This window comes from Cinclus cinclus, chromosome Z (genome assembly GCF_963662255.1).
Source record: "Cinclus cinclus chromosome Z, bCinCin1.1, whole genome shotgun sequence".
Classification (NCBI taxonomy): Eukaryota; Metazoa; Chordata; class Aves; order Passeriformes; family Cinclidae; genus Cinclus; species Cinclus cinclus.
The window spans coordinates 63,194,139-63,218,028 of NC_085084.1; the positions used below are offsets into that span (position 1 = coordinate 63,194,139).

Sequence of the window (23,890 nt, forward strand, 5' to 3'; positions counted from 1 at the left end):
TCTCGCTGGCTTACTACTCTGCTATCTACAATTGCAGGTCCTTTGTTATTTCTGGTGTTCGGGTTAACTTTCGGACCCTGCATCTTTAATAAGGTCATAGAAATTGTAAAAGGGCGATTAGAAGCCGCTCACCTGATGTTAATTAAAGCTAAATACGAGCACATCTTAAATGATGAGGAGGTGGAAAAAAGAGCTTGCACTGAGCTATCAAGAATTAAAAAGATTTAATGAACAAATTATGAAAGAAGAAAAGGAGGGATTGTAATAAAAACAACATAAAAATTGTTCATTAAAATAAAAGGACTACCAAGAGTTCAATAAAATAACAAAGAATAGAACCGGATCTGAGAGGGCACAAGTCATGCACCCGTAGTCCACAAGAATGTCTTGATTAGTTTGAGCTGAGTTAATTAACCATACTTAAGTATCCATTGTTCAACGTGTAAAAAGGATCTACTGATAAGGCAGAGGTTCTGCCAGGAAGAGGAGTCTTCTTCATTCCAACGACCACCGGAGAGCAAAGTACGACCCCTATCAACAGGCAGTGCCAGCGCAGACCCGACTGCAAAAGGGACACGTATATCAGAAACAAGGGGTATAAAACCCAAAGGACTGAGAGAGGAAAGTGCGCGCCGTTGGTGGAGCGCTAACTCCCGGCCGCCCAGCGCTGCTTTTGCTTGTTACCGCTTGCTTAATAAATTCCATTGCTTGATGTACAATTGGCTCTGAGTCAGTGTGTGTATCAAACACTTATAACACCTGGAGGGCTTTAGCTGGGGGTCACGGGCTGGCGGAGGCACGTTTTCCTTGGAGAAAGCCTCGCAGCCTCCTGGTAACCATCCTCCCCGGCGGCAGGGGCGTACTTGACATTCGGCTGCCCGTGGTCCCTCTTCAACTTGGCGACTTCTTGGCAGCTAGGCGCACTTTCGGCTCAGCTGCCGATGTCCTCCCATCGTAGGGGCGGTCTTCGTCCCATTCTTGGGGACGCGCGGCGCGCTCCTCTCGTTCGAGGAATCGGCGGCGGAGCGGGACTGCCGGGGAGGGCGAGAGAAGGGCGGTCAGCGGGACGGCCCGTGTGGGTGTGCACTGCACCCCGAGCCCGGAAACGGGAAAATCGGGGCAGCGCTGCAGGCAGCGCCGGCGGGCTGGAGGAACGGAGCCGGGGCAAGACCGCACGGGTCCGGAGCCGAAGAGCTGTAGATGCGGAGGTGAGGGGCTTCACGGCTGCTCCGCTTCGCACTAGAGGCCTGAAGGGGAGGAGAGTGAGGGAACAGATGGACCGTCCCAGGAGAAAGCGCAAACGGGCAACACAAACGCACCGCCCTCCCCGGCAAGCGAAGACCGGGCTGCCCCTGGGCTGTATCCCGCACTGCCCGTCAAGCTGAATGGAGGGAAAGGGATGGAGCGAGCAGGACACGAAGGGCCGCGCAGGTGGTTCCCCGCGAGCCACGGCTGCACCCTCGCCCGCCCGAGCCGAGCCGGCCCCATCGCGCACATACCGAGGCGAGCCCGCCGCGCAGGAGAGAGCAGCGCCGCGCCTTTAAAGCCTCAGCCGCCGCCGATGCTGGCCGCCCGCCGCATCCCCGCAACTCGGGCCCTGCTCACGTACCCATGGCTTCTGCACTAGGGAATAAAACATTACAGGAAAACACTAGCATTTTCCTCCTTAGGTACACGCGTGCTGCTCGCTCGGAGTTCCTTTCAAACCTGTTTAATCTTTCAAAGTGTTTTGTTGCAACTCTGCATATAGATCAGGTGACTAGATTGAACCTCCCGACGCCGTCGCCCAGTACTAAGATACGAATCAACTGGCCTGCACCTATGGCTTGAAAACCTGCCCACACAGCACGGTTCCATTAGATCTTGTGGGGAATCTTGAACCTGTAGAGGAAATTATGGCTGAACAAGGACATAATATCCTCATTGAGACTAAAACACACAACCCTGTACATGGCTGGGAGAATGGAGAATTTAGCTATCCCTGAATGAAATATATGGGAAAGAACCATAAAGTAACAACAGTAAGCGGATGGGAAAGAATCATAAAAGTAACAACAGTAAGTGGATGGGAAAGTACATTAAAGTACCAAATAAATAAATAGATGTGCAGGGAAAGTATCGGAAACAGGTAAAACGGACGTGACTAGATTAGGCTGCCAGACTGCTTGAGCCAAGGAGCGGGGAAGATGCTGTAAAAGTGCGTGAAACCAATCAGTAAGTAACAAGTAATATGTGGACAGTGCTTAATAACCAATTGTACGCTTGCTAGATTATGGTGATCATTGTAACAAACCATATAAAATATGTATGCTTTGATGCAATAAAGAGAGATGTCAGATATTAGAGATTCACTCACGCCTCCATGAGGACTCAGTGAATACTTGGCTAAGATCTCCCACTGTCCAGACAAGATTTCTCCCATCATGAACCCTTTTTTGGTGGATTATTGTCAGACTAAACAAGTTTAAGATGGATGTTGCAAGATAGACAATGCTTATTGCCATTGTCTTCTTGCCAGGAGAGCCAGAAAGAACACTGTGCATGAGTGCTAGGTAACATGCAAAAACCTGCCAAATGCAAGCTAAGATGCAGGTGTGCACTTGCCTGTGAAATATCCAGGTATGGGCTCCTCTTCACCACCCTTACCACAGTGCCAGCCACCTCAATTTGTTTTGAGTTCCGCTGCTACTAGCTGAAGTAGGAAATTGCCATTTGCTCAGAGGAAGCTGTGGCAAGCACAAAAGCTTTACAATTATGTTAATGATTTAAAACACAGAATCACTCCCCTTTTCATCATGTTCATGTTACAATGGGGTTTGCTGAAATACTGCCAAGTCTAGTACAACCACCTCAAAACAGGAGTGGCACATGTAAATATTAACTGAAGCTTTCTGTTTGAAATTAGTTTCAAAACCAAAATATCACCCTAGTTCTAGACTGAACATAACTATAGCTCATCAAGTGATGAGCCTTCTGGAGGAGGCAAGGTAGGAAAACCAAATGTGTAAATGGACAGAAAACAGGATCCAGCTTTGAGGAAGCAGCTGACTCTCCACTGCTGTCCCAAGACATGAGGGACTGTGATCTGTGCATTTAATCTGCATCACTCGACAGAAACACAGTGCAACTTATAGACATTTTCTGACCACAGTTTTCCAAGTCAGTCTTGTACTGCGGATAGTGTTTTAACATAGCATGAGAGGCACTCCTTCAAGAGTAACAAACCACAGAAGTAGTATAAACAATCTGATCACAAGACAAGCACAATGGTTCAAGGACATCCCTAACTGCATTCCTGCTAAATCTTCTCCTATCATATAATTCCTTTATCATTGTTCTGTTCTTCAATTTCACTAATATCAAGTCCATCCTTATTATTATGTTATTCAAGAACCACTGAATACCAGAAACAAGAAACCAGTACAACAAAACAATATACTGCTATAATACAAGGGATGATCAAAGATGCATTCGTTCTTGTTAACCACTGAATTAATTTCAAGGAAATTAAATTTCAAGGAAAATATTGACATGCTACACACAAGAGGGGGCACTAGAAGCCTGTAAACAGACGCAAGTACAACTACCTCTGAGGATGTATTTTATTACCTCATTGATAGGTTTTCACTAAACACAGAGATTTGTTTCCTTTGCAGTATTAAGTCCTCTTCATACATAATTCTTTCTTAAAGGCACTCTTTCACTTTCCAGTCAAGAAGTCTCAATTTACTGTTCATTTCAGCAACTTGTCAAGTCCAAGACTACTGTCACAGTTTATCATTCTAAACCTGAACTTCTTCCCTAGGTAATACATGGAGGTATAGTTGGCTACAGTACACCTGCAGCTGTCATGGTATTACTAAAAAAATTGAATAAAGTACAGGATAACGTATCTTGAAGAGATGAAGTTTAGCTGAGTGCCAGGATGCTCACTGATTTATTTCTGGACTTCAAATACTGTATTGGCAGTTATTCATACAAAAAGTAAAAAAAAAAAAATATTTTACAGAGTGGTTTGAGTTACGATTCTGAGTCTTCCCAGGAAAGTGTTATCATTTTTCTTCCCTTCTCTGTTAGATCTATGGATTTTGCTTCTTTAAAAAATACTTTGATACAAATGTAAAATGGTAACATATATTTGCTCTAGTACATTAAATGTAGAAATCAGACTTGTATGCTGAAACATAAAAAAACCCCTGCATATTTCTATTATCTAACAAAGTATGCAGCAAAACACAGGACTTGATGTTTTTTACTCCACATAATAAAGTGGTTTTTTTCATTCCAATAGTCTTCAAGCTATCCTTGAAAGAAAGAAAAATAGTGCCCAGTTGATTATGTTTGCATTCCAATATAAACTACTTCTAATTTCCCACTGCTAACAAGAAATTACAATACCGATATTCCCCACTTTAGAGAAAGTGTGGAACATACCTGTGCTCATCTACAAGTTTCAAGACTTCTGTTTAATAAACATCTAGTATGTAAGATTTCGATTATTTTTACATTTACAGTAAGTACTCAAGTCCTTCTTATTTATAAAAGCATCTCAATCCAATTAACAAAGATAGTACACTTACAAAATTTCAAATATATAGTACATTTGTTTCTATACATGTATGTGCAAGATCTCCCAGCAAAAATACAAATATGGAATACAACAGCTTGACCATTTACATCTCCTTTGGCAAATGCAACTTTGTATCACATGATATAAGTACCATCTTTGTAGTATTTCATGGATTCTAGCTGCTGAGTCATTGCAAGGACATCCTGAAATCCTGTACTGAGTCCAGACATATGTTGAAAATAAGCTTCCTTCTCCACTTGGACCGTTAAGTTGTTTACACCAGCATCTTTCAGAATTGCTGTGACCTGAACAGAATGGTACAGATAACATTAGTATTGCACTTCACATATATCTCACAGTAACTCGCCATATGCTGGCTCTGCAGTGCTGTAAAAACCCCCCACATATCATTGTGAAGAATGCAATTCTCTGGAAAGCAAAGAGTAACTTAAGAGGGTATGGCTTTGCAGCTTCTGCACACTGGGTGATTCTCAGTGTCTAACATAAGGAAATATGTATCTTTTTGAGGAAAAGAAAAACCCACAGCAGATAGGTAGTGGTAATCCAGTTTTAGACACATGATTTGCATCCAGATACCCTTACTGTTTATTCCCTGTTTTGCAGGCCTGTTTTTACACCTCTCCTTTTTTTCTCAGAGCAGACGTAGTGCCACTTTCAGTCAGTGTTTTGGCAGATGTTCTTGCAAACAACTCTACACGACTAATTTCAAGCTAGCAGCCAAGGGTCAGTACAGCTTTAGAGACAAGCACTGAGCTCTACAGAGCTGAGACAAAAATGGAGAGCTACCAAATAAATCATACACATCAGCTTGAAACTTCAGTCTGTGATGAAAAGGGAGATGCTGAGTAGGAAATTAAGAAATTAAGAGTCTAAAAACCTTGCATTTTACCTGCTGTACAATTCTCTGTTCCATCACATCAGATACCACTTGCACATGTATTGTACCTGCCACAACAGCTGCTGAGTGACACCAAAAATGAGGATCTCTGTAGGATATAACTCCCTCTATTTTTTGAATCTGTGAAGAAATTTCATTAGGAAAAATTAAGTAATTTTAAACTTGTACATGTGCATTTCACAAGGAAACAAAACTGTTAGCACAGCAGCTTTCCAATTAAGCTATATTCATTAATATCTTGTACTGAAATATTACCTTGCTACTCCTGTACAATTCTAGAAGGTAAAAAGACAAACTAGATGAAAACACCAGAAGAGCAATGCTAACTAGGATGAAGAAAAAAAATCTCCTGATTTAATGAACAGATCACAGGAACATAAATGGATAGACTAATCAGAATACTGTTCTGGCATCTACCAGGGCACTTGCTACCTCACTGTTTAGCAGCTATATTTAGTTATCACAGCTGAACTTTATTCAGAGACATAACTTCTTTTCCATAATATATAATTTTTTCAAACTGATCTTTGTTCTGGGTTGGCTGTGGTAGTTTTTCAGAGCAGCTCATCAGGCGCTGTGTTTTGGATTTCTGCCTAAAACTGTTTTGATAACACACCAATGATTTGGCTGTTGCTGAGCTTTTTAAGCTTTCTCTTTTCTATCAGGCAGTGTCAAGGCTTTCTGTTTTTCTCACTTTGCCCTTGCCCTGGTGGGTAGGATGGGAATGAGCAAGAAGCAGGGACGTGACACAGCCCGGGGAGCTGACTCAAGCTGTACAGAGGAATACTGCATGCTATTCTAACATCTTGCTCAGCAGTGAAAACTGGGGTAGAGGATGAGGGGGGGATTTTGGCTTCCAGGCTGCCTGTTGTTTGGGGACAGCCTGTGTATCAGTTTGCCTGTGGGAGGTGGTACGCTGTTTTTATTTTTTTTTCTTTTTCCCACCGTTCTTCCTTCACCTGTTATATTACTCCCAGGGTTTTCTTGCTTGTTCTCCCATCCCACCGACAGTGACGGTGGTGGTAAAGGAAGGCAGTGAGCCAGTGGCTGTATGGATGCCTGGCTGCTGGGCAAGATCAACCTACAGCAAGCACATTGTTGTATTGTGATGTAATTTTTAAAATGCTTTTGCTATTATCTTCTAATCAATTGGTCATGAATTGTTCTCAAAAAACACTTTCCTTTTCAAAAAGTGAAACCACACTCTGCATGTCACTTTCCTTTCACTACATGAATCTCTCCCAGACAATTCCCACTTGTTCTGTTCTTTTTCATGCAGACAAGAACACATTTCCCCATCTAGTAACTGTAAAGGACACCATAAGGATAGCCTTCCTTGAAGCCTCTAGTTGATGGCATCCTCAAAGAACTTTTAACTCATAGAGAGGTTCTCCACAGAGGTCCACATTATGATTCTGGGTAGGAACTTAAAATAAGGCAACAGCAAAGACTAGGTACAGCCTCAAAGCAGATGCCATACTGCGCCAGACAGGAAGAGAACAGTCCAGGATCAGAAAATAATTAGAAAAAACAGCTTAAGTTTTGCCATCCCACCTATTGTGAACCAGTATACCCTTCATGATATGGATAAATTGGAAAATTTGAAATTAAAAGCTCATTATAGAATCCTGTAGCCTGAATGTTCCTAACAAGTTTAAAAAGGCTGCAAGTTTGGGGAACTGCCATACTACTTTCTCAGTACTACACTGTGGTACATTTACCAAACTGTTACCGTATGTGTCTGAAATTATGGGCTACCCATAAAAGCAAAAAACAGTGGAAGTCTTTTTAGCTACAAACCAACTTTTATAGTTGGAACTAGTCACCCTGTTACTTCTCTGCAAAATAGATTTAAACAACTTGAGATATGAAGTTGTCTAAGGTAACAGAAGCTGTCTGACTGAATTGCTTGAGTTTAATAATCATTAAAAACTGTTACAGCTTTGTATGTTTGCATACAAAACCATTTATAACTGTACCTTTTCTAAAGCAGCATGCAGATCTTTCTCCTGTTCTGGAGGTATCCTCAACAAAAGCACTTGACAGGCGTCTTTCAATAGTGGGATAACACTAAGAAAAATCAGTGTAGCAATAAAGAGAGAGCAGAGCGGATCAGCTATGAGCCATCCAAATTGCTGAATTAGTATCGTGGATACGATAACACCAACACTGCCAAGAGTGTCTGCTAACACATGCAGAAACACGCCTAAAACCAAAACAAACAGAGTGATTAACAGTTCTGTCTAAAATGTATGTATATATTCAATAGCAGAAACTTAGTAAGGCTTACTATATATCCTCAAGCTAAACAGAGATGACGCTCTGCCCAGACTGGGACAAAATACAGTCAATATTTAGCTCTTCTAGTGTTTGATTGCAAATTAATATAAGAAACAATTTTTAAACTATGGGACAATGATCTAGGTAGGCATCCACAGATTAAAGTATACGTGAATAGTCTTTAAATTGTTAGTGGGATTTGTATAAAATAGCATAATCATTTAACTCTGTATATAAGGACTCATTGATCCCTAACAGAGAGTAAGAAGATCAGTGTACATGCACTAACTTGCTAATGTGGACACACATGAATGCACTGGTTGTTTTTTTGTATGGCAATTCTACTCCAATTTTACAAGAGAATTGCCTTTGTACTACTGCTATCAATTTTTTACTTTCTTATTGCTGTGGGTTTATTCTCAATGGGCACAGAAAAATATTCTCCAACTAAAATTAGTGCTAGTTAAGTGTCAGGATTTTTAAGAATATTGAAATATAAGTATAGGCAAACTTAAAAAAATTACAGACATAATTAATATGGATAACCAGGATAACCAACTGAGTTAAGACATAAAATAACCTATGACATATGAGACTATTCATCACATTCTGACAAGCTTACGCAGAAAACACTCTTTTAAAGGATTTTTTTTTATAATCCAGACAGCTGGTAAATAACTACTTTCTAACTGCTAGAGAAAAAATGCAGTGCCTTTCTCAGTTAGCTTATGATTTCAAATTTGAAAGCTTTTCTTTACCATTTTATCTTCTGAATCACAAAAAAAAAGTGTATTTTATTGCTGGTCTGTATTTGTTCTCCTGCTTCTTATCCTCTTCCCAGTGTTTTTTACAACCAGCTGTGACACAATTCCTAGAAGCATGGTAGTATCTTTATAGATAGAGACCTTGTACTTTCATTTCCAGTTTGAACTTAGAAACAAGGACTTGAATCTTTTTGAGTAGGGTTACAGTGACCTTTATTAATGTTAGTGAGTACTATAGATTACTGCTTTTTATTGTTCCTTATGCATTACACACATACGCATAGAAACATTTCATGTTTCTTCAAGTTAAATTCATAAATGGTTTGAGCAATTCCTGTATAGGGCATTTAATGCCTGTCAGATCACTCCTCAAGAGCGTTTTTAGACTGAGGCATACTACTGCATGGACCTGATCCTGAAAATATTCAGTCTCCTAGAAATCGTGTACATCACTTATGATTCAACAGTCTGTACTTACCTCTCATGTTGGTGTTCATGCCTCCTCCAGAAGATCCATGGGAATGTCCATGGCTGTGGCCATGGTCACTGTGCGAATGGCCGTGCCCGTGGCTGTGGCTGTGGCCGTGGTGAGAATGGCTGTGATCATGTGTGGGACAGCTTCCCCGAGAAGCCCCGTGGGAGTGAGCGTGGCTGAAGGCACAGACACCAACAAGGTTTACAATCAACCCTCCAACAGAGACCGGCTGTGAGAGGGAGAAAAGTCCTTAACTTCACTGCATCCTCACAGGTATTCAAACTTATTTTATAGAACATGGTAACCAAAAATACCGTGCACGTAATTAAGAAAAACTGTGGAAGCCCACAACTTGTCTGGGCAACCTGCTCCAGTGCCTTACACCTAGGCACTGGAAGAATTCCTTCCTAGTATCTAATTAATTCCTAATATCTAACCCCTGCTTCAGTTTGAAGCCATTTCCCCTTGTCCTAAATGCCTTGGAAGAAATTTTTCTACAGCTCTCCTGAAGGCTCCCTTCAGGTACTGGAACGACTATCACCCTGGAGATAAATAAAATTTAACCATTAACTGCAAAACTACACTGAAACACAAGAACAAAACTTACAGTCAGCATGTTTGTATCTATGTCTGGAGGATCTACCAGTCTTGCCACTGATTCCATGAAGACAAAGAAAGCAATCACCATCAGAAAGAGGCCATTAATAAAACCAGAGAGAATTTCTACACGTCCATACCTGAAAATAATCATAGATACTTTTAAGAGTGAAGAATAGGTACTCTGAACAAATGTCAAAGTCATAATTAAAAAAATACAGCATTAAGATTGTTGCAATTTTTTTCCTCAATGACACAGAATCATGCCTCAATTTCTGAGCTATTTTTTTCTGATCAAGAGGTTGCCACTTTCCCACTGTCCAAACTCCACTATAATAAAACAATATAGAAGTATTCTCTTATATATACTGCCTATTCAGGGCTTCAAAATGCTAAACAAGCATGTAAAGATTAATTACATCAGCCAAATCTAAATCTTCATATGAACACTGATTTTTAACATAGATTTTTGTTTGACATAAATGCCTAGCATGAGGTAATTTCTAAAGAATATTCAGAGCGATAAAAGTTTTACTTGTAGAAATAAATGAAAATTACGTTTCAGACACATTTTTTGCAAAGGTAAGCAAAGAATAGCATGGAACAGAAGAGATACAGCAAAAAGCTGACAGAAACATGCATTAGTAAAATATCCCATACATACCAGGACATTCTGAAAATGAGCAAGAAGAATTAAGTTTCAAAGAGTGCTTAAAGGATCCAAGATACATACCCATATGAAAATATGCGAGTTGCTTTCCATCTTGTCATCAGAGCTGCAAAAAGCCCCATCACTAACGCAGAACAATCAAAAAGCATATGAAATCCATCAGAAATAAGACCAAGGCTATTGGTCCATACTCCATAAAAAAGCTCCACAAAAGTGAAAGCCTAAAACAAAAGAGTTTCAATTTTTCCTTAAATATTAACTTGTGTATTAATGTTTTGGTAGATAGAAGGATATTCTTTTCATAGAACACTCAACAGTTCAAGGATACTGTTCTAAGTATTTCCAGACCATTTTTTCTGTCCTTTCTTTGGTGATGCATTCCAAATCTACAAAGAGACATTTTTGAACCTACTGCTTTAAAGCCTCACACATAAAAAAAACAACTCTTTACAGGAGTAAATTTTTTGTGTTGAATTTTGAACTGACATTCTGCAGACAAAATTCCAGGCATTTTTTTCATTAAAAATGTAAGAGCTCTGATCTGATACATTATTAGTGTAAAAGCAATGCTGTCTATAAATCTGTTATGCCAACATTTTCTTCACCAGTAAGTTGACTGTTTAAATCTTAGGAATTGGCTCTGAGAAAGGTACACAAGAAAACATTTTTCATACCTGCATTTACCCTATACATTTAACTATTATTAATCCATCTGCCGAAAAACTTTTTTCCAATCTTTCATATTCCATAATGGAATTCCTTGCAGTTAACACAGGTACTTCAAGTTTCTCCCCTTATTTTCCCGGATATATTTGCAAATGAGGTTCTATCAATTCTGCTTTCTGCATCATCTTTTCCCATTCAAGAAAGACAGAAGCTAAAAATAAAACTAGCCCACTCCAATATGACTCTAAACAATCCCACACCTATTTTGTTGTCCCCGTCCTTATTAGTTTCACTGAGGCCTTATCAGTTTCATCTTACCTGCTGACAACATTGAGGTTGTCAACCTGAAACATAGTGTCATACAAATATTCAGTTCTTGGTATAACCCTTACATATAGAACCAGTGCTGCACTGTGACAACAAATCAGTGACCACTATTTAAAATGCTCTGTCAAAGGTCACTTTCAAACCAACTGACTATAGGAATCTTTTAAAGAATAATTCTTCTTTCTGTATTATATATGCACTATTGTGTTTGGGTTTGAAGAAAAAAGCCATGCACTTACCAGATTTAGGCACAAGAAATAGAAGATCTGCCGAGAATCATACTCCTCAAGGATTTGTTTTAGTGACTCCTTGATAAACCGGGGCAATGACTGGGAGCTTTGCTGTAATGCATCACCCATGAAGTTATAGAGAGGAGTGCCTTCAGGGGAATAGCCAATAAGGGTACCCTTCTGCCCTTTCCTGGAGGGGGAGGACAGGATATTGGCAGCTGCAAGGAAAGCATTGAAGTTTTTGTTGCTGTTTCTAAGCTTCACAGCTATTTTAAAATGTGGTTAATCAGCAGTCAAGGTTTACATTAAATTTTCAGGCAGCAAATTGATTGTCAACTTCATCCTGAGGTTTATTATTGGATTTCATTGCTGTGTAAAATTAGATCATCACTTCCACAACAGATCACATTCCTTTTTATTTTTTTCTGTAAACAGACAGTAAAAAAGTGAAAAGCTACAGACTGCCTTACTCAAAAGAATCAATAAAAGCTCATCCAAAAGAATTCCACACACCTCAATTTTCTGATTGGCCCCCCAGTCACACAGACCACGGAATTACTACAGTTTAGACAAGAATACGTACATAAAATGAAGAAGACTGCACTCACTACCACCCCTCCAGAAAGAACATGCTCTGTGCTTTCATGGTGTGGTGGCTTGTTCATAGCTCGAAGCTGGTCTGTTATTGGATGAGTCCAAAAGTTTCCAAAAAGCAGTGCACTAATGAAAATAAGAAAGGATCCATATCGAGCACATGTGGAAGCTTCCATCTTCACAGAGCATATGGACTCCACGTAGAAATCCAGGATCACAACAAAAAAGATGACTGTTATGAAAGGCATGATGAGAGAAGACCAAGACTCCACTTTACTCTGCAACAAAAATAATTTCAAAGAGGACTGCTTACCAGAAGAGTGATTATATTTACAGCATTAAATGTAGTTCACTTGAATTACAAGTGTTTTCACTAATCCATAAAGCAAATACTTTTATACTTTCAATTTATCATATAAACATATAATTCCAGGTATAAAAAGAGACATATATCTAAAATGCACAAAAATATTTTATCTTAAATACTTTCATGTTTGTAAAGGAATTCCATATACTATGCCATGGCTGCAATGGCCTACTATCCCTATGCACACAAGCATAAAGAGCATTTTTTAAAATTACAATAAATTATGTATTTCTTAGGGATAAAAGAGCACTGTATTTATATACCCATTAACGCTTGTGCAATGTTAGTAGATGAACCCAAGATATAACATCTGAGCTAGAAGGATGAAATACAGTTATCACACAGAAGAGGAAATTAAAGTACTACACAGATAAAAAACAAACACAGAAGAAAAGCATAATTAAAAAATTTTAAACAAGGCATACTACAAAAATAAAGACAGCAACATTGGTAATTTTAGAGATATTTTAAAGGAAAGATTTAAATTGCAATTCACAGGCATTACAAAAAAATATTTATCTTTGCACTTATTATCTTACCTCTGTTGTTAGAGAGAGAACAATAACCCATGGGCACAACAGAAGGACAGAAACAAGATGAGACAAAGCTTGAAGACGCTTGGCTCCACCTACATCTACAGATAATTTTCGGGATGCCATGTGGAAACCAACCTTGCAGCACAATGCCAGTACCAGAAGCAGTACTCCCCCCTGGAGATATAAAGGGATTCATTCCATTTGCACTTCTTAAGTACCAAAAACCTCACTCCAAACACAGTGACACTTAAAAGGAAAGAAAATATTAATGTGCTTTCCTTAAACTGGAAACAAAAGCCAAAACTAGGCTATTTCCCGTAATTTTTACTCTATCTAAACAGCAACACACATACATGGCTGTGCCTTAGCACTATTCACAACAGCCTAATATGAGGTGAATTCTAAAATGCTCAATACTGTTAATTGGCATACACCATCAGCAAAATAGTAGTAAACAACATCTGAGGAAGAAGATAAATTACCCATAGTTTTCCCATCTTCCACTATTAAAAACATGTTGAAAGCATACATAAACCCCCAAATATTCACATCATCTTGCTTCTAGACATTTCATAACATTTTCATCCACTTAACTTTGAACACACCCTATTTCCTCACAAGACACTCTTTCAAAATTGTTCTTTAAATGAACTACAAGATACATAGCATCTCATCTCCCTTAGATGGCCCTTGTTTTTTTTGCACCATAAACCATTCGTTCTAATATTTGACTTATTTTTATATTAATACTTTTTCAGCTCCACATTTTGTCCTGTTTTAGTCCTCACTGAAGCCACTTAAGCAAGACTAAGCTAACATAACTCAATCAGCCAGGTCAATCCCATTCAGGTTATGATACTCTACTATACATACCACCAATTACAATGAGACTATCTCACTGAGAAGTATCAGAATCTGGGTCTTCAAATACAAGTCCAATGTAAAGGAAAGACTGGGGAAAGCTAAAGACGCAGAAACAAAACACCAGCCCCAAAAGTGAGTAAGAAGTGGTTTGTAGATAAAGCATTATAAACACAAAGTCCTTATCAGCTACACAGGTTGAATACTGTATGGTTTGGCTTGCTCCATTGAAGCTCCTCATACTCCAATCAGTGAGCAAAAATTACAGTGTTAGTTCAGTTCCAATATGGAGTGGGGATGCTTAATCTTTTGGTTTTGATTCAGGCCTGGATGAGCTCTGAGCTGGTGAACTGGTGTTCTTACCTACAAAACTTAGATAAAGATTCTAAAATACATGTTAATTACCTTGTGATCTGCAACACCCAGGAAAGCAATGATTGTATACAAAACATGGGTAAGAGCACTGTCATGATGCCCTTCAGCTGAATTAAAAATTAAGGAAGAGTTTCATTGATTTTTTTTTTACCCAAGAACAAGAACAGGCAAAGGTAGCAGAACACAGAAAGCAGAGATAAGCAAACTGAGCTTTATTGTGTGTTGGTCTGTCCAGAACAACCAGGGGATCAGGCCCAGCCCTCAGCACAGATTTGTGAAAAGGCAGGTTCTGACTGACCAACCTGATGTTCTATGGTGGAGTGACCTGCCTACTGAATGAAGAAAAAGCTGTGCATAAATGGATTCCAGGGCTGTTTAATACCTTTATCAGTGATCGGAATAAGGGGATCAAGTGCATCTTCGGTCAGTTTAGAGGTGACACCAAGCTGGCTGGGAGTGATATTCTGGAGGGCAAGAAGGGTCTGCAGAGGGATGTGGACAGGCTGGATCATGGCTGAGGCCAATGGTGTGAGGTTCAACAAGGCCCAGTGCCGGGTCCTGCCCTTGGGTCACAACAACCCCAGGCAGTGCCACAGGCTGGGACAGAGTGGCTGGAAAGGACCTGGGGGTGCTGGTGACAGCAACTGAAGATGAGCCAGGGTATGCCCAGGTGGCCAAGAAGGCCAATGGCATCCTGGGCTGGATCAGCAATAGTGTGGGCAGCAGGAGCAGGGCAGGGATTGTCCCCCTGTGCTGGGCACTGCTGAGACCATACCTCAAATCCTGTGTTTAGTTTTGGGGCCCTAAGTACAAGAATACACTGAGGTACTGAGGTGTGTTCAGAGAAGGGCAACAGAGCTGGGGAGCACTTACAAGGAGCAGCTGATGAAGGTGGGTGTTTAGTCTGGAGAAAAGGAGGCTCAGGGCAGACCTTATCATTCTCTACAACTATCTGACAGGATGCTGAACCCAGGAAGGGGTCAGTTTTTTCTGAGAGGAGAAGAAGAAAGTTGTATCAGGTATTAGTATTAGTACTGAGTAGACTGAGTATTAGGAAGAATTTCTTTAGAAAGGATTATCAAGCACTGAAACAGGCTGCCCATGGAAGTGGCTGAATGAACATCCCTGGAGGTTCATAAAAGACATACAGACATAGCACTTAGGGACATGATTTAGTGGTGGGCTTGGCAGTGCTGGGTAAACAATTGGACTTTATCATCTTAAGGTGCCTTCCAATCCAGGCCATTCTGTGATTCTATTTTAGGATTCTGCTCACTGAAAACTAAGTAAATTCATTAATAAGGTCCCAGAATATACCATTTTCATCTGTAATTCCATGTTTTTATTCTTCCTTTGAAAAGTTTACTTTCACCTTGCTCATCTTTACTGCCCATCTATAGATGTACAACTTTTGTCAGTACACTATGATGAGATGATCAATTGAAAACTTACTTCAAAATCACTTCTAATTATAATTTTATTTCACATTTTCTCTGCTCCAGTACTAAGAGTCACTTGCTCTTTCACATAACAAGAAAGGATACGATGTTCTGCTATTTTAGCCATGAGGTCATCATTATCAAAAAGTAGTAAGCAGATGATAGCTATGATGAAAAATGCAGCACCTCTTGTCTGTAAAAAAAAAAACAAAAAACAACCCAAACAAACAATAAACAACGAAACATCAAAAGCCTGAAGTATTAGGAAACTACTACAACAGATTACTATAAAAATATCCAGGAAATCATTCCCCTCCTTCCCTGCTTTCTGATCAATGTAAGCATACTTCAGTAATAAAACGGTTAAAAATACCTCTATTATTTTAAAGAATGTGACCTTGACAATATAATTTCACATTTTTTCTGTTTTTCAGACTTATCAGATAACTCAGGACATATCACCACTGTAGCAAGCTAGATGCCAGTATCTTATGAAATTTAAGTGTGATTACTTTCTTCATGGTGTCTTTCTGTCTGCCAGAATGCACTGCTACTTCAGCCTAATGATCTAGTATTTTGTAGCACCAATGAGCCACAAACAAGATCCGTACAAACTGCTGAATTTTGTCTTATGGACCTAAAGGCTAAAGAATATACAAAAGTATGAGAATGAACAGCTCTGAAGTGCTTTTGTAGGGAAAGGACAGAGGTAGGTATGAAATCCCAGCTCCTAGAGCTTTCACTACTTAGATTTAAACCACTACCACTTTTGGTATTCATTATCTTACCTAGATACTGAGCTCTGTGTCTGAAAAATACTATCACAATTTATCTTTTAAAGCCAAATAGACCTATCACATTCTTCTTGCAGAAAACCAGCTGACCAGTTCACTTCATAAAGCTGAAACATTCAGAGGAAAGCACTATTGCTCCCTTGTTTCTGCTGCCTTAAGATATGCTGCTTAAATGCCAAATGTGGCCCACTAAGATACAGACTGACAAAAAAATCTCTCTGAAGTTCTACATCTATCCTTTTGGTAATTGTCTGGAGAAAGTAACTTGTCTTCTTCAGCATGATCTTCATACTGGATGCCCTAAGTTTCTCAGTTTGCAGGGGGTGAGCACAGAGTGTCAGTACAGATGACTGACTGTGACTTTACTCAAAGGCTGCCTGAAAGTGCTTAGGGGACTCCAGTGCAGTTATGAGACACCGATTTCACAATTCCAGCCTGAGACGGCACGAAAGTGAGACTTCCCTTCTAGCCTCAGGTACATAACAGGAGACATTTTCCTCCACCTGTTACTGTTTTTGAGTGAAAGTGCTCAAGAGTGCTAGGTATTGGGATAAGTTAATTCCATTTAGGGCAGATTGGACACATTTAGAGAACATCTTGCAGAATTATGTGCAATGGGACTTGAGACAGAGCATGCATCAAGTATAGGTTTTCAACTAAATGAAAAGGCCTAAATATTCAGCACACACAGGATCATGAAGACATAAAAGTACTCAGAGAACTTTCTTGCAGAAAGAAACAATGTATGTGAAAAGCTAAATGCATTGAAGATTCTAGGCCTGGAACTGGAGACTGTATTGCTGGACTTCAATGTCTAAGGTCAGAACCACTGACCACAGATGTTCTTCTGTCAGTTTGAACCCAGTATTCCATTGCAAAGAATGCTGAAGTGCAAAAATAATTCTTAAGGTTATTTTCTGCCTATAAACAGAAAAACTTCTCAGGTATCTGCCATGGACATCCAACAGCTTCACCTACCTTTTTTCTCTCTCAATGCCATATTTATTATTTCTAGTAGTACAACTTTACCACTAATTAAACTAAAAAACCACATTTTCTATGAACGTGGATCCAAAGCACAGTTTGTTCCAGGCAAAGAAGTGCTTGAATATATAGGATTTAGTATGTTTTACATTTGGTAAAACAGATTTTTAAATACCTTTGCTGGTCCTCCACCTGAGCTTGTGAACAAGACACTAAGAAGTGACAGCACAACCACATCACTGTGCTCAAACAGTAACAACGTCCTATAAAAAATGAAATAAACACTCCACTTACAATGAGTTTAACTACAACCTTGATATACACTATTTTGGCTAAAACTAATGACACAACAAAGATTTATCCTGTGATTACAACATCAGATTTAAACAATTCAAAATAGAAAACACAAATCAATCTGCCTTCACCAGCAACAGATCTAGCTGCAGACAAATATATGTTACAAAACAAGAACTTCCTAATTCAAGGAACAGATTAAAATTATTAATTTATAAATAACTTTAAATTGTATTTTCTTCTAGCAACACAACAAGATACCAACTTGCTCAAGATGGAGTTATTATTCCCACTACAATACCTCCTCTAAACCAATATCTGCTTCCAGAGAAGAAAAGATTTCCAGTTCTGTACTACTGCCTCCTGTTCATTGAGGTGTTGATGACCTAGTACCTTATGCGATCTCAAAACCTCTTAGTTGCTGAAAACAAAAAATTAGAGCTTACATGCTACCTCCTTCAGACAGCAAAGGCTAACAAGCTGTATTGACAGCTTTCCCAAGGAGAACATGAAAGAAATTATTGCTCTCAGGTTTACCAAATACTTCTGCAATCTTCTGTATCACAACATGCTAGGACCCACATAACTGGTTCTGTCTGGGAAGACTGCCAGCATCAAGAAAGACATCAGAGTATTAAATACATTAATATAATTAATCACAGTATTATTACTCTCAGGTATGCCTTCTCCTGTGTAGATGATAAAAATTCACCTTCATAAAATGTATCATTTAAAGCTTTACTTTCCTCACTCTAGTGAAACATGCTTTCCAATATATTAACCTGTATTTCTGGAAGTCTAGCTACTCCGTTATAGTTGCTCAGTCAGTTGTACTAACACACAGCACAAATGGTTTTACCTGTATATGCACTAACATTACTCAATTTCAACACAGAGCACACAGCCAACCAGGTAAAAAAGTACTCTGTGACAAGTGCAGACATTGGTTCTAGCCACCTGTCAGAGGAATACCAGCTGCTACCATTAGCCATCAAGCCATGGACTTCAAACAGGTAAATAGTTGGCATTACATTAATGAGAGCCGGAAAGCAAAAAACTGCAATAAGTGACCTTGATGTATCACTCACGTAAGTCTTTAAGCACTATGAAGAATTTCACTGGCATCTTATAAAAGTAGTTCTTCTGACAGAAGAAAATTACTGTTTCTACAGAAATTACATGTACTTTTTCCCCAGCACTAAAGATTTCACAGAAAAATTCATAAGGATTCAATACATTTTTGGATATACATCAAGTGGCTAGCAGCATTGTCTGACAGAGAGAAACCAAAAAACAAAGGAGCAAGATAGGGAAGGATCACAAAAGAAAAACTGTATTTACAGTAGATATGTATTTACCTCAGTGGTCCACAAAGAGTAAGGCCAAAAAACCACAAGAGTGAAATGATACATCCAACAACAGCATGCTTAAAAATTTTGATCCACTACAAAAGAAAGGTATTTCATAATCATTTTCTACAGAGTTTCAAAATAAACACTCTATTACAAGCACTGTTTTAGCATGATAGCTGAAGAAATTGAGGGGAAAACATGTGCTTTGCAAGTTCTATAATTATAATTTAAATTATATAATTTATCTTCCTAGTTACTTTGCCAGGCAACTAAGATTTGGACATACCATGATCCAGAATTTTTTATATCATAGCACTAGATTCTGTAACATTGTCTGAGCTCTCTTCAACAAAAAGCCTGAAAAACGGTTAAAAAAATCAGGTCCATTTACCTATTTTGTAATCTATTGTATATATTGGATAAACATAAAAGGAACTAGATAAAATGTACGAATTCAAACAAAGACCATATGTCTACAAATATTTATGTGTTATATTCTTTTTTTCAGGAAGCAGGCTTTAATTCAGATACTCAATATATTATTAACTTCAGATGCAAGTTTTGGAAAAAAATATTTCTGGAAATACGCTAAACAAGGTGCAGCACCTACCTACAACAAACAAAATGCAGAGTCTGAGATTTTTTATCAAAAGTAAAACCACATATGGACAGATTTTTCTGAACTCAAATCAAATATGTCATTTATTCCTGTTCACATTTTAAAAATTCTGCCATACACATCTAGGTCATGAAAGCAATTGACACAAGGAACACTTCAAGGCTATCCTTCAGATTCTGTCTACTTAGCACATGCACTGGATCAAGTTTTTGCACACACAATTACATAAACCCAAGATGAATATGAAGCAGGTGAAGAAAATTTATTTCTTACACATCAACAGGTTCCAACTTGGCCCTACTCTAAACTCTTTGGGATACTGGAAACTCACAAAGTCTGATGACCAGTTAGATTAGTCCCTCATTATGTGCAGAAGGGACTATTCTGTTCTGAGGGATGAGACTGGAGCATTTCGACATTTTGGCAGTCCAGAAATCACCCATCTAACTGTCCAAGTCAGCTAAGTAGACTAAGCTGTTTTTGAAAATCCACTCCCTACAGAAGATGCTTGTTTGGTGATAAGGACCAGACTCTTCACTATACTCTCAAAAGAAGCTTACAAAAACTAAGAGCACTGAATGTTTTAGCCCACAAGACACTGAGCTAGTTGCATACCTCTAGAATCTGTAGCCACATCTTCTAAGTGGCATAATCTTTGTCTGCCTTTCAATTTTGGCAAGAGCCATATTGCCAATGATGTTTACAAGCACAAGTCACTCTTCACCTACATCAACTCACCTGACGTTTGGTTACCACTTTTCCAGAAGAAAATGGTTTTTGAAACAAAACCATAAAAAAAGCAGATCTGTCAAAAGGAGAAAGTTTTCTCTATTAGTTTATTAGCAGTCAGCTTTTTATTCAAACAAGATCTAAACAACTAGGTATCTCATATCTGGTTCAGTTTACAAAACAGCTTCCTATACAATTTATCCATTAACAGGCCACACTGACAACAGTCACTGTTTTTATTTTATTTTTCCTGTGTTACCAGTGTCAGATACCAATACTACAGTGATGACAACTGAACTTCAGTTCTGGCGAGCTTCAAATGCTAGTACTTGAGAGAATGGCTAATGATAAGTTGACTTGTGATTTACAAAAATCAATGTAAGTAACCTCAGAGGTTTTTAAGAGAAATAATACTCTTGATTTTTATTAGCAAGACAGGTATACAAAAAGGCTTATTCATATACAGAATGTTGAATACACAGCATTCTGTAGGAATAGAAGATACAGCACACAACTTCTTCAAGTGGGATCAAAAGTGATTGGCAAAAAAAAAAACTATGGTGCTTGGGAACATGCCAAGAGAGAAGTCCATAAATGTACATGAAGATGAAATAAAGGGAAAAAATGAAATTCCAGATGTTCCAACTCTGTCAAGTTTATTACATAAATGCTCTTCCATATCTCATCAGGTAAACTTGAAGCAGGATTTTGCCTGCAAAGATTGTTTCTGTGTATTGGCTGTCAGTTTTCATACCTCACCCCTCAATTTGGGAAAAACAGCAGCTGAATCACACAAAAACTTCAGGAATACATACTATAACAACGAACACTTATCTTCTACACCCTTGTTAATGAAATTTGGACATGCCTGAGCATCCTGGCTTCAGCTCAGACTGAGATAAATTTTTCTCAGTAGCTGTTACTCCAGTGCTACTGCTAGTGCAGTGCTGTTGTGGATTCATTGTGAGAACAATGCTGATAACAGTTTTGGCTGTTCCTTAGTGCCACTTATCTGAAGACAAGGACTTTTATGTTTCCCATGCTCTGGCAGCAAGCAGGTGCAGAACAAGCTGGGAGGCAGAGTGGACAGCAGACCTGGCCCGAAGAGGTCAGGGATGTTCAATACCAAAATACCATATACTCAGTATATATACTGGGTGAGCTACCCAGAAGGGGACTGTGGTTTGGGGATGAGCCAGGTACCTCCACGGTGTGCTGAGCAGCTGCACTGTGCATCACTTGTTTTTACTGGGTTCTCTCTTTCCCTTCCTTTTATGACTATATTTTGCTTATGAACTGATTAATAATTTATTAGCTTATTATCTCATCCTGCAAGTTTTATTTTTTGCTTTCCTCCTTGTTCTCCTCCCCAGCCCCCAAGGGTGGGGGAAGGTGAGAGCACATTTTTGTGGTACTTGGTTGCCAGCTGAAGCAGCAGTCATACCATGACCAACAGCACTGCCAGAACAGGCCCAGCTTTGAAACTGGAAAAACACTGAAGTTTCTCGAGAGCAGAGACGCCTTATAGAGACATGTGGAAAGACTAGAAAGCTGGACAACTGCTCTCAACATTTTTCAATGACATTAAAAGAACAAGTGCTGGACTCTCCATCTGTTGTGGCGTAAATCTGCTTGTATGCACAAACAGGGGACAACAGGTTGGATGGCAGGGCAGCCCCACAGAATGAAATCTGGAAGTCTGGGTTGATGGAAAGTTAAATATGGGTCAACAAAATGGGCCAGCTGTGTCCTGGGGTGCATTTGCATTCAAGCACCAGCTGCTCAAGAAAGGTGATTGTCCTACTATGCAGTGCACTGATGCAGCCTCAGCTCAGGTTGTGTGTGCAGTTTTGGGTGTCTCTGTATCAGAAAGATATCAAACTGTTATACTGTGTCTAGGGCAGGCAGCCAAGATGGTGTTAGGTCTCAAGGGCAAGAGGAGCATCTGAGGCTGCTTGGTTTATTCAGCTTAGAGAAGGCTGAGGGGTGACCTTGTGGCACCTTCTTCAGTGAGGGGCAGAGGAGGAGCAAATGTTGATATGTGGTGACCAGTGATAGAGCATGAGATGGAATGACACTGCATCAGTGCATTACGGAAAAGTTCTCCACTAAGAGGGTGGCCAGCCATTGTAACTGGCTCCCCAGGACTGTCACAGCTCCAAGCCTGTCAGAGCTCAAGTATTATCTGGACAACACTCTTGACCATATGATTCCGTTTCAAGTAGCTGTGTGAGAAGCAGAGAGTTGGACTCAGTGGACCTTATGGGTCACTTCCAACTTGAGACATTCCAAGATACTGAAATTACAGTGAAAGAGACATGAAGCAAAAACACTGCTATGAACAGAGCACCTTCTGCATTCACTATTAACACCTTCTCCTCTTCGAGTAAACGGTAACAACGCAGGGTTACAACCTTGAAGCTATCAAAGAACGCCCGAAGTATTAAGCATGGGGGACAAGGCTCCACCCCCTGCACACTCACCCCAGCTGCACTATGAAGATAAACTGCACGAGGTGGACCACTTTCAGGAGATCATAGGATTCAAACAGCCCCACGGCTTTCAAAACCTTAGCGAAGCACAGCAGCACGATGTACCGAGTCAGCCTGCAGAAGGAGAGAGGCCGGTTCGCACCTGCCACGCCGCCGCCCGGGGACGGCCCCGACGCCTCAGCGAAGGCCGCCCTTCGGAAGGGACGGCGACAGGCCGCCCACCAGAGCCAGCAGTGCCGCTCCCCCCCGCCGCCGTTACCGGGCGCTGGGCACATCCACAGGCCCCAGCGCTCCGCCGCCAGCTAGGGCCTGCCCGCCGTACGGCTGCTCCATGGCGGGACGGAGAGAGAGAGCTCCTGCGGGGAAGAGCTGCGAGCGCTCAGGAGCTCAGGCGCCGCCCGCCTGCTCTGCGCCGGGAGCAGCGCATCGCCCGCGGGCAGTGCGGCGGGGCGGGAGCGAGGGGAACGGCACAGGGACCGGGGGAGCGGCACGGGAACCGGGGACAGGGAACGGGAAGTACGTGAGGGAGAGATGCCGCCAGCGCGCATGCGCGGGGCAGTGCGCAGGCGCTGCGGGGCGGGGCCGGGGCTGTGAGGGGCGCGGCTCTCTCCCCGCGGGGCGGGGCGGTCGTAGTGGAATTTTTTTTTTTTTTTTTTTTTTTTTAAATACGAAACAGTCTATTTTGTGTTGAGTATTGCAGAAAGCTCTCCGCTAGTATCAAACGTCTGGAGACGGTTTCGCTGACGAAGGCTTCAAATGTCCAGTTGAAACTGATGAGAAATTTGAGGCGGATGATGGGAAATGTCCGTATTGTGAGCTAGCTGCTCTCTTCGAGCCGTGTATCAAGCTCTCTGGTTTTGGTTCCCAGCATGTGATTTTGGTACATAGTTCAGCGCTGAGGCAGGAAAAGGAAATCAAGAATATACTGAATCAAGAAATACTGATGTATTGAATTA

The 23,890-nt window shown here is 40.3% G+C and overlaps 1 protein-coding gene across 6 annotated transcripts; it reads right to left on the minus strand.

Annotated features, from left to right (window-relative positions):
- Nucleotides 1-205: 205 nt before the first annotated feature.
- On the minus strand, nt 206-23,890 carry SLC30A5 (solute carrier family 30 member 5). 6 transcript variants are annotated; one of them, XR_009934187.1, is made up of 18 exons: nt 23,194-23,890; nt 22,926-23,048; nt 20,452-20,518; nt 19,101-19,186; nt 17,624-17,711; nt 15,776-15,863; nt 14,262-14,332; nt 12,999-13,169; nt 12,082-12,370; nt 11,508-11,716; nt 10,339-10,496; nt 9,616-9,745; nt 9,012-9,237; nt 7,469-7,695; nt 5,481-5,609; nt 4,722-4,875; nt 1,500-2,726; nt 206-1,247 (listed from the first exon to the last, which is right to left on the minus strand). XR_009934187.1 is itself a non-coding variant. In XM_062514004.1 (16 exons), exons 1-16 carry the CDS (start codon nt 23,265-23,267, stop codon nt 4,705-4,707), a joined length of 2,313 nt encoding a protein of 770 aa, XP_062369988.1. In that variant the 5' UTR covers nt 23,268-23,890; the 3' UTR covers nt 3,417-4,704. The 6 variants fall into 6 exon arrangements, 1 of the variants encoding a protein (XP_062369988.1); XR_009934186.1 differs by having other exon boundaries at nt 14,262-14,338; XR_009934190.1 differs by lacking the exon at nt 23,194-23,890 and adding an exon at nt 23,157-23,167 and having other exon boundaries at nt 14,262-14,338.

Coding starts and splice junctions, on each gene's coding strand:
- SLC30A5 (XM_062514004.1), bottom strand. CDS start 23,267: ATGGAGCAGCCGTACGGCGGGCAGGCCCTAGCTGGCGGCGGAGCGCTG. Junction 14,339..15,775: donor GGCTAAAATAGCAGAACATC/GTATCCTTTCTT, acceptor TTTTTAATTCAG/CTGAAGGGCATCATGACAGT. Junction 10,497..11,507: donor ATTTCTTGTGCCTAAATCTG/GTAAGTGCATGG, acceptor CTTTTGTTTTAG/GCTTTCACTTTTGTGGAGCT.